At 32.5% G+C, this 12,078-nt stretch overlaps 1 protein-coding gene across 1 annotated transcript in view; it reads right to left on the bottom strand.

Moving 5' to 3' along the window:
- The window catches only part of LOC142227666 (uncharacterized), a 28,084-nt gene extending 18,446 nt beyond the window's left edge, over positions 1 to 9,638 (bottom strand). The window contains exon 1 of the mRNA XM_075298119.1: positions 8,944 to 9,638. Coding sequence (XP_075154234.1) covers positions 8,944 to 9,522 — 579 coding nt within the window. The 5' untranslated portion in view covers positions 9,523 to 9,638. The remainder of the gene's footprint in view (positions 1 to 8,943) is intronic.
- Positions 9,639 to 12,078: the final 2,440 nt, after the last annotated feature.

The following is a 12,078-nucleotide window of genomic DNA, read 5'->3' as shown; positions in this document are numbered from 1 at the left end:
AAACATATAATATGTTCACATAAAACAAACATATTAATGTTTCGGCAGTATGCAATAATATATGTGCTTCCTGCAAAATATGTTTGGAACATATGTTAAAGAAGCGATTTTTTTTGAGGGTGTATAGTTAGAATAATAATTCTGCTATCTATGCGAAATTTCACTTAAATGGGAGTATAACATTGGCCCCCCTGGTCATATGAGTACAAATCGGGCGGAAGATATATATGGGAGCCATATCTAAATCTGATCCGACTTCAACCAATTTTGGTACAATTACCGATACTACTAAACGTACTCCTTGTGCGAAATTTGAAGCAAATCACGGCAAAACCCTGGATTTTGAGGCCATATAAGTTCAAATCGGACGAAAGATATATATGGGAGCTATATCTAAATCTGAATCGATTTTGACCATTTTTGGCACATATAATAGTATCGTTAAAAGTACCCCTTGTGCAAAATTTGAAGCAAATCACGGCAAAACTCTGGCTTTTGTGGCCATATAAGTTCAAATCGGACGAAAGATATATACGGGAGCTATATCTAAATTTGCACCGATTTCAATCAAATTAACCAAGCATTGGTAGAATGTCAATTGTACCCTCTGTGCAAAATTTCACGAAGATCGGTAGTAAACTTTGGCTTCTGTGGTCATATGAGTCTAAATCGGACGAAAGATATATATATGGGGGCTATATCTAAATCTGAACCGATTTGGCTGATATTTTGCAGGATTTTCGAGATTCATAAAATATTTGGATGTACGGTATTTCAAGAAAATCGGTTGATAAACACGCTAACTATGACCAAATCGGGGATAAATATATATGGCAGCTATATCTAAATCTGAACCGATTTTTTCCAAAACCAATAGCGATTGTCTCTATCCCTTGAAACGGCCCTATGCCAAATTTGAGGACGATCGGACTTAAATTGCGAGCTGTACTTTGTGCACAAAATTACATATACAGACAGACAGACAGACGGACATCGCTAAATCGACTCAGAATTTAATTCTAAGCCGATCGGTATACTAAAAGTTGGGTCTGTGACCACCATTTCTTGGCGTTACATACAAATGCACAACTTATTATACCCTGTACCACAATAGTGGTGAAGGGCATAAAAAGAGATTTAAAATCATTGTTTAGTAGGTTTTTAGCCTAGTGTGAATGTGCTATTACTTATATTAAATTTCTATATTTAAGGTAATTTAGTTTTCGTGATTATATTTCTTTAATTTTACAGAGTTAATTTGTAGTATGGCGTTTTATTTATTTTTATTAATTTCAATATTTAAGTAAAATTATTAATTGGCGTCAAAGATAATCATTTTAACTACACTGTTGGAAAATAAATTACATAGTGTTATAAATTTAAACTTTGTAGTCGTTATTTTTCGTAATAACTCTTAATAAAAATTTTGTTAGCTGAACGAAAAATTAACTTCACCCTTGTAATTTTTAACTATTCAGGACTAGGATTTTAGTAAAATTGTTAACTAAGTCGTAGCAACACCATTAACTACAACTCGGTAAAAAATATTTAACCCTTGGATTGCCGATCGACGGAATTAGTTTTTCGGGATCCCGAAAAACTATTTATAATTTGTTAATTTTGTAGCTTTTTAGCATTTTTTATTAAATTTAAGTTTTCATTTAATGCAAACGGCTCTTAGATTTCATACCCGACAAATTGAGTTAAGCATTTATGGCACACCTTAAGTAAGAATTTATTATACATGAGCGGAAGATATATATGGGAGCCATATCTAAATCTGAACCGACTTCAACCAATTTTGGTACAATTACCGATACTACTAAACGTACTCCTTGTGCGAAATTTGAAGCAAATCACGGCAAAACCCTGGATTTTGAGGCCATATAAGTTCAAATCGGACGAAAGATATATATGGGAGCTATATCTAAATCTGAATCGATTTTGACCATTTTTGGCACATATAATAGTATCGTTAAAAGTACCCCTTGTGCAAAATTTGAAGCAAATCACGGCAAAACTCTGGCTTTTGTGGCCATATAAGTTCAAATCGGACGAAAGATATATACGGGAGCTATATCTAAATTTGCACCGATTTCAATCAAATTAACCAAGCATTGGTAGAATGTCAATTGTACCCTCTGTGCAAAATTTCACGAAGATCGGTAGTAAACTTTGGCTTCTGTGGTCATATGAGTCTAAATCGGACGAAAGATATATATATGGGGGCTATATCTAAATCTGAACCGATTTGGCTGATATTTTGCAGGATTTTCGAGATTCATAAAATATTTGGATGTACGGTATTTCAAGAAAATCGGTTGATAAACACGCTAACTATGACCAAATCGGGGATAAATATATATGGCAGCTATATCTAAATCTGAACCGATTTTTTCCAAAACCAATAGCGATTGTCTCTATCCCTTGAAACGGCCCTATGCCAAATTTGAGGACGATCGGACTTAAATTGCGAGCTGTACTTTGTGCACAAAATTACATATACAGACAGACAGACAGACGGACATCGCTAAATCGACTCAGAATTTAATTCTAAGCCGATCGGTATACTAAAAGTTGGGTCTGTGACCACCATTTCTTGGCGTTACATACAAATGCACAACTTATTATACCCTGTACCACAATAGTGGTGAAGGGCATAAAAAGAGATTTAAAATCATTGTTTAGTAGGTTTTTAGCCTAGTGTGAATGTGCTATTACTTATATTAAATTTCTATATTTAAGGTAATTTAGTTTTCGTGATTATATTTCTTTAATTTTACAGAGTTAATTTGTAGTATGGCGTTTTATTTATTTTTATTAATTTCAATATTTAAGTAAAATTATTAATTGGCGTCAAAGATAATCATTTTAACTACACTGTTGGAAAATAAATTACATAGTGTTATAAATTTAAACTTTGTAGTCGTTATTTTTCGTAATAACTCTTAATAAAAATTTTGTTAGCTGAACGAAAAATTAACTTCACCCTTGTAATTTTTAACTATTCAGGACTAGGATTTTAGTAAAATTGTTAACTAACACCATTAACTACAACTCGGTAAAAAATATTTAACCCTTGGATTGCCGATCGACGGAATTAGTTTTTCGGGATCCCGAAAAACTATTTATAATTTGTTAATTTTGTAGCTTTTTAGCATTTTTTATTAAATTTAAGTTTTCATTTAATGCAAACGGCTCTTAGATTTCATACCCGACAAATTGAGTTAAGCATTTATGGCACACCTTAAGTAAGAATTTATTATACATGAGCGGAAGATATATATGGGAGCCATATCTAAATCTGAACCGACTTCAACCAATTTTGGTACAATTACCGATACTACTAAACGTACTCCTTGTGCGAAATTTGAAGCAAATCACGGCAAAACCCTGGATTTTGAGGCCATATAAGTTCAAATCGGACGAAAGATATATATGGGAGCTATATCTAAATCTGAATCGATTTTGACCATTTTTGGCACATATAATAGTATCGTTAAAAGTACCCCTTGTGCAAAATTTGAAGCAAATCACGGCAAAACTCTGGCTTTTGTGGCCATATAAGTTCAAATCGGACGAAAGATATATACGGGAGCTATATCTAAATTTGCACCGATTTCAATCAAATTAACCAAGCATTGGTAGAATGTCAATTGTACCCTCTGTGCAAAATTTCACGAAGATCGGTAGTAAACTTTGGCTTCTGTGGTCATATGAGTCTAAATCGGACGAAAGATATATATATGGGGGCTATATCTAAATCTGAACCGATTTGGCTGATATTTTGCAGGATTTTCGAGATTCATAAAATATTTGGATGTACGGTATTTCAAGAAAATCGGTTGATAAACACGCTAACTATGACCAAATCGGGGATAAATATATATGGCAGCTATATCTAAATCTGAACCGATTTTTTCCAAAACCAATAGCGATTGTCTCTATCCCTTGAAACGGCCCTATGCCAAATTTGAGGACGATCGGACTTAAATTGCGAGCTGTACTTTGTGCACAAAATTACATATACAGACAGACAGACAGACGGACATCGCTAAATCGACTCAGAATTTAATTCTAAGCCGATCGGTATACTAAAAGTTGGGTCTGTGACCACCATTTCTTGGCGTTACATACAAATGCACAACTTATTATACCCTGTACCACAATAGTGGTGAAGGGCATAAAAAGAGATTTAAAATCATTGTTTAGTAGGTTTTTAGCCTAGTGTGAATGTGCTATTACTTATATTAAATTTCTATATTTAAGGTAATTTAGTTTTCGTGATTATATTTCTTTAATTTTACAGAGTTAATTTGTAGTATGGCGTTTTATTTATTTTTATTAATTTCAATATTTAAGTAAAATTATTAATTGGCGTCAAAGATAATCATTTTAACTACACTGTTGGAAAATAAATTACATAGTGTTATAAATTTAAACTTTGTAGTCGTTATTTTTCGTAATAACTCTTAATAAAAATTTTGTTAGCTGAACGAAAAATTAACTTCACCCTTGTAATTTTTAACTATTCAGGACTAGGATTTTAGTAAAATTGTTAACTAACACCATTAACTACAACTCGGTAAAAAATATTTAACCCTTGGATTGCCGATCGACGGAATTAGTTTTTCGGGATCCCGAAAAACTATTTATAATTTGTTAATTTTGTAGCTTTTTAGCATTTTTTATTAAATTTAAGTTTTCATTTAATGCAAACGGCTCTTAGATTTCATACCCGACAAATTGAGTTAAGCATTTATGGCACACCTTAAGTAAGAATTTATTATACATGAGGTATACTATACACCCAGAAAAAAGTGCCTTCGAAACTAAAGGAAAAAAATTTCATAAATTTAGTTTAGCCATTGTATTTCCGTTATGTTAAATTGTTGTGTGAAGTAATAAAATTTACTTGTTTCAGTAAAAAAAAAATCCTAAAGTGAAAGTAGTTAGGAATAGTTTATTAACTAGATAAGACATGGAATTTTTGCTAATAAGAATTTACAACTGAACAAGAAAATTTTATTAACTGCACGGACGAAAAAGCCTGTTTTTCATATGTTTGGGTGTAAAAATTATATGTTTGGAAATCAAATTTTTAAACACAATATTTTTAAGTGCAAGCATATAATGATCATAAACTAGCATAATATGTTTGGGACATATATGTTAATATGTCAGAACATATTATGTTTGGGACATAAAATGTTTGTAAATATAATATGCTTTGATGCAAACATATATTAATTTAGAAATAGACAATAAACATATATGTGTTTAGAAAGAGAGACATAAAGTGTATGCTGGAAGTAAAATAATGAAAGTAACCAATTGGCGACTTAAAAATATAAATACACAAAGAAAATTCCATTAAAGATTGGAAAAATACAATGTGTGAATATAAACAAGTATAAATTTACAAATTTGGAGTAAACACATATATGTTGTGACATAAGACCGCCAAAAATTGTATATGCTTAAGTAAAAAGATTAAAATGAGTATTCGGAGAGAAAATTCATTCGGAACCAAGAGAAAAGACATTAAAAAAGCATGAGTTTTGTTTATCATTTTCGCATTACGGGCACTTTTTTTTGTTTCGTCAAAACAACTCGGAACGTACACTGAAAAAACAGTGAACGCACCAGGAAGAAAACTTTCGATTAATTTTAGAAAATTTTGAATATTTGTAGAAAATTTTAACTAAACAGTATTACAAACCTTGGCATCACGCCGATGTCATAAAAATAAGTAAATATTTTTCGACAAATACAAGAAAATTTTTTAGACATAACTAAGTTTTTTCACTTGTTAAAGAAAATTTTGTAGTTTGAAGAAAAAACTTGGAGTTCAAAATTGCAAGAATGTCTTTAGTGACATACGAAGTTCACGATGGACGCATTTTTGGTAAAATTTACAAATTTAAAGAAATTCTGAACTATTTTGTGAAAGAGACGAATTTAGTCAATCTTTATGCTTCATTTGAGTATATTTTTTTCCTCGGGTTTAGTTAATTTAACTAACGTACACAAAAAAGTATTAGAGTAAAGAAAACTTTCTCCAAACATAATAATTCCATGAACTAAAATAAAGTTAAATTGGCTTTAGTGAAATAGAGAGTTCACTTTTTTTGAGTGTAGGACGAGTAAGTCAAAATATTTAAAGAAAGGTAATTAAATACTGAAAAATAGCATGTCCGGTTCCAAAGATTGTGTCTCTATTTTAAAAATTTTGCTATTGATTCCGAGCCAATGAAGCCGAGAATTCAAGTAAGGATACTTTTAAGACACAATTCTCTTTTAAATGTGGGTTTTGTGTATTTGACTCTATGAAGAAGATTTTATTTTTTCGCTTTTTCAGCTTTTTTCATATGCTATAAAAAGTCCGTTAAAAATAAGACAGTAGAAATTGTGCTATGTTTCAAATAATTTGAATTTTTCTGAATTTAAGTTTTTTATAAGACAGACTTTACAGTTTAGTAGTAAAAAGTTAATATAGTAGTATGTAAAGTTGAACACCTTTTCGGGATATTCCGAACGTATTTGGAATATTCGTAAAAAATATATGTAAAAAACAAAATAAAAAAAATAAAAAAATGGTGTCGGTCGAAGCAGGGATCGAACGCAGGACCCTTGGCATGCAAGGCGGACGTACCAACCACTGCTCCACGTCGCCAACAAATGTATGTTTAACAATGTTATGTTGTTAAACAATGTTATGTTTGCATCGGCTCGTGGGCGCCGCAAGCTATGCTATATAAATATGACTTATAACGATAATTATCTCTTGATGACCATAACAGCTACGTAGCCCAGTGGTTAGTGTACTGGCTTACAAACTGTGTGGTCCGCTGTTCGAATCCCCGTCCGGCAAAAGGTAAAATTTAAAAAAATTATAAAATTTAATAATTTCTTCTACAATGTTTGTATTACAGAAAAAGGTGCTAAGAACTAAAAAACTCATGGAAGTGAGAAAAATGTGAGGGAATATACAATTAGGCAGTAACAAAATTTGAGCACAATCTTCTTTGGGAGAAAATTCTTCTAAGCATATAATATTTTTGGGTTCAAAATGTTTCCAAACATATTATATATTCACATAATATAGTATATAGTTTTTTGGAAGACAACATTATTGAATTTGGATGGAAAAATACATAATGTTTGGAACTTAGACTACCCAAACATATTATATTGTTTAGACCAATATGCTTTCAAACATATTATATATTGGAAGAAATCAAACATATAAATGTTTGGGCAATACCCAAAAATGTATATGCTTGAAGCAAAATGTGTTTGGGAGTATATGTTACAGAAGCGATTTTTTTGAGGGTGTGATAACAATGCGTTCATGAAAATGAACAAAAACCGAACTAAAACTGAGTTTCCTCAAATTTAGTAAAATTTCTTATAAAATGATAAATCGGACTTCCTTTATTATAGAAAGCTTATCATACATACGAATACGACTTAGCATAGAAAAATATTTTAGTTCACTCGTACTAAGAAGTATTCAATACTTTCAAATTCTCAAAACTTTATAATTCCATGAACTAAAATAGAATTAAATTGGCTTTAGGTTTAAGTTTGGGTATAAATAATATGCTTGGATGTAAACAAATGTTAATTTAGAAATAGCCTATAAACATATATGTGTTTAGAAAGAAAGACCTAGAGAGCATGCTACAAGTAAAAGAATGGAAGTAAGCAATTGGCGCCTTAAAAATATATATACACAAAAAAAAATCATTAAAATTTTTGTTCTACCAGTGTATGCCTAAGGTGAAACATAATATGTTTGAACAATACAAACAATATTTTATTTGGACCAATCCTGGGAATCACTGTGGGGCATTAGTTAGCATGCCCGCCATGTATACACAAGGTCGTGGGTTCGATTACTGCTTCGACCGAACACCAAAAAGTTTTTCAGCGGTGGATTATCCCACCTCAATAATGCTGATTACATTGGTTAGCATGCCCGCCATGTATACACAAGGTCGTGGGTTCGATTACTGCTTCGACCGAACACCAAAAAGTTTTTCAGCGGTGGATTATCCCACCTCAATAATGCTGGTTACATTTCTGAGTGTTTCAAAGTTTCTGTAAGTGGTTTCACTGCAATGTGGAACGCCGTTCGGACTCGGCTTTAAAATGAGGTCCCCTTTCATTGAGTTTAACATGGAATCCGATAGCACTCATTGATAAGAGAATTTCACCACTGTGGTATCACAATGGGCTGAATAGTCTAAGTGAGCCTGATACGTCGGGCTGCCAACTAACGTAACCTAACTTTGGACTAATCTTGAAAATATATATGTTTGAAGCAAAATGTGTATAGGGTATATGTTACAGAAGCAATTTTTTTTGAGGGTGTAGGGTTCACTTTTTTTAGTGTATCTGCCAATACACCAGAAATTATACGAAATTATCAGGTTCATAACAGGAACGAATAATTTAAACATTTTTATGACGGATGTTCACCACCATTTGTTTTATCTAATGTAATTGTCCTAGTATGGTATGTCTAAAAACATTTTATGAACTAAAATTCAATGACGGTACATACAAGAACATGTTCCCAAAAATAATAAGAATGAACTACTGCTAGGTTGAAATGGACATAATTTAGAGCAAATGATTTGTTTTTAAACTTATAAATTTTTGCACGAGTTAGTTCTCATAAAAAATTACTATTTTAAGGTAAGTATTAAGTTCGAGTTTAGACGCTAAAGTGAAAACTAAAACAGTAAAAAGGCATAAAATTAAACATATGTTATTTGTTGCAAATTTTATTATAACTTTATGGGGAATAGCCCAAAGTAAATTTTCACAAAGTTGGTATTCCATAAAATGGATTATTGGAGAAAAGTAATCATGAAAAAACTACGATTCTAGCGACTAAACTCGTACTTAATACCCACCTTTATTTGTGATTACCTGTATGAAATCAATCACTTTACACAGTTGCAATGGAAGTGCTTTCGTTTTCCGATTCATTGCCAGATTCAAGAGTGTCACTGGTGCTGATATGCCGGTCACTAACAAGTCCGCTATACAAACAGCCAGCAACAGCGGATTCCGTAGTCTCACCGATGAGGCAGAGCACAAGGTAAGCAGGAGTGTAGCATTGCCCAAAACTCCTCCAAATACCACAAATCCATATGCAATTGCCATAAATAACAGAGTAAGTGATGGTATGGTATGGTCATCTCGATCTCCATCATAAGGGCTTAGGTATGTCAAATTATCGAAGTTTTCGTAATCAAGGGGATCACCTAGGCCAACAGCTTTATGACCATTGGCTACATCTTCCAATGATTGTTTTAGAGCAGCGAGACTTAAGAATTGCTGACCATTGTCAACAATGCTTGTATCCAGGACATCATTTGTACTTGAAGTTGTATAATCAAGGAATTGGGAATTCAAAATACTCGCATCAAATGTCACCTGTTGTTGTTGATTCAAATGGTGATGATATGTATGCTCCCACCACTGTTGTAAATTATTGCTATACATTGTATTCCACAAACAAAAGGTGTTGAAGTCACCACTGTCCGTCTTCCTTTATGAGCCGCAATGTTTGCTCTCACTTGCAGCTTTGTTAGACATGAACTTCTTCATATCGAAATCATAGTCCTGGAAAAAGATGGAAAAGGAGAAAAAAGTAAAATAATAATAAGCCAACAATTGCGCTAGTAAATGTAGTTAAACGGTTTAAGTTATGGAAAACGGAAAACTAATTCCATTATACACAGAAGCCATTATATTTATAGTTGTAGTCAAATGACTTTAACTTTAGTTTGCTCGAGGGTCATCTAAATAGACAATAGTTGTAATATTTAATTTTAAAGAAACTCTTGGACACAGAAAAGAAAGTAAACTGTTTTATACCAAGTATGAACTACCTCGTGCCAAAATTTGAGATTTCCGCAAAGCGTTGTTAAAACCAGGAAAATTTGATGCCCTGGTTTACAACTCACGAAATTACACCCTCTTATAAAAAAAAACTACAAGTAAAGAAGAAGACATTTTAACCATACAGTTATTACTAATTTTGGGAATCGTACGAAAATTTTCTTTTGAGTTAGTTCATATTGAACCTATGTGTACGGTCATTGAAATTTATACCCAACTTTAAAACATAATTCAATTTAATTACGCACAAATATTTTTATTGCAATAAAATTAAGTTAAATTTTGGGATACTTTAACTATGTAAGAATTATAAACAGGTTGTCCCAAACAAGGATCCACCATGCTTGAACAATTAGCTTACAAAACAAATAAATCTTAAAAATAATTAAATTTTAATTAAAAAAATCTTTTCTTCAAAATATTTTTCATTGCGTCCCTCAGTAAAACTCGTATGTTGATGAAATAAAGTAAAGGAAACTTTTTGATTGAAAGAAATCGTCTTTAAATTATATGATATATCGATTTTAAATTTTAAGATAAAGGGAGATTTTGCATCTTTGGTTAAATGTGTTTTTTAATAAAGAAAACAAATTTTTACTTTCAAGTATATGGCATTTGTTTATACGTGAACAGCTTTAACAGGTTGGCTGATAAGTCCCCGGTCTGACACATAGATGGCGTCGCTAGTATTAAATGCATATTATTTTTATATAGTACCAACCTTCAAATGATTCGTGTCAAATTTGAAGTCTGTAAGTCAATTAGTTTGTGTAATAGAGCGTCTTTTGTGAAGCAACGTTGTTATTGTGAAAAAATGAAAAAAAAATTTCGTGTCTTGATAAAATACTGTTTTCTGAAGAGAAAAAATACGGCGGAAGCAAAAACTTGGCTTGATAATGAGTTTCCGGACTCTGCCCCAGGGAAATCAATAATAATTTATTGGTATGCAAAATTCAAGCGTGGTGAAATGAGCACGGAGGACGGTGAACGCAGTGGACGCCCGAAAGAGGTGGTTACCGACGAAAACATTAAAAAAATCCACAAAATGATTTTGAATGACCATAAAATGAAGTTGATCGTTATAGCAGAGGCCTTAAAGATATCAAAGAAACGTGCTGGTCATATCATTCATCAATATTTGGATATGCGGAAGCTCTGTGCAAAATGGGTGCCGCGCGAGCTCACATTTGACCAAAAACAACAACCTGTTAATGATTCTGAGCGGTGTTTGCAGCTATTAACTCGTAATACACCCGAGTTTTTCCGTCGATATGTGACAATGGATGAAACATGTCTCCATCACTACACTCCTGAGTCCAATCGACAGTCGGATGAGTGGACAGCGACCGGTGAACCGTCTCCGAAGCGTGGAAAGACTCAAAAGTCCGCTGGCAAAGTAATGGCCTCTATTTTTTGGAATGCGCATGGAATAATTTTTATCGATTATCTTGAGAAGGGAAAAACCATCAACAGTGACTATTATATGGCGTTATTGGAGCGTTTGAAGGTCGAAATCGCGGCAAAACGGCCCCATATGAAGAAGAAAAAAGAGTTGTTCCACCAAGACAAAAAATTTGGCTGAGGCCTATTTTGAGGCAAAACCGAAGGAGTACTACCGAAATGGTATCAAAAAATTGGAAGGTCGTTATAATCGTTCGTTATAGTCGCTCTTGAAGGGAACTATGTTGAATAATAAAAACGAATTTTGACAAAAAATGTGTTTTTCTTTGTTAGACCGGGGACTTATCAGCCAACCTGTTATTAATACATCGCAAAAAGAGAATATAATTTATATAAATGGGAACTGTAACCTATTTTTAATTTTATTGTGCCGCATCTTTTTCCTTGAATTTGTCGAAAAATATTTACTTATTTTAATGACATCGGCGTGATGCCAGCGTTTGTAATACTGTTAAGTTAAAATTTTTTAAAAATATTCAAAATTTTATAAAATTAACCGAAAGTTTTCTTCCTGGTGGGTTCACTGTTTTTTCAGTGAAGTTAACTTTTTTGAGTGCAACAGACAAATCCACGCTGCAAAAAATATTGCCGTGAGTCCAGCGTCATTTTTGGTTGAGCAGATTTTGTATCATTAAATTTGTTAAAACAACACTAATTGTTAAGTCCAACAAAACATCAATAATATACTACAAAAGA

The sequence above is a fragment of the Haematobia irritans genome, chromosome 2, assembly GCF_050003625.1.
Source record: "Haematobia irritans isolate KBUSLIRL chromosome 2, ASM5000362v1, whole genome shotgun sequence".
Lineage (NCBI taxonomy): Eukaryota > Metazoa > Arthropoda > Insecta > Diptera > Muscidae > Haematobia > Haematobia irritans.
The sequence above is the reverse complement of the archived record's forward strand: the minus strand, read 5'-3'. Positions and strand labels throughout refer to the sequence as shown.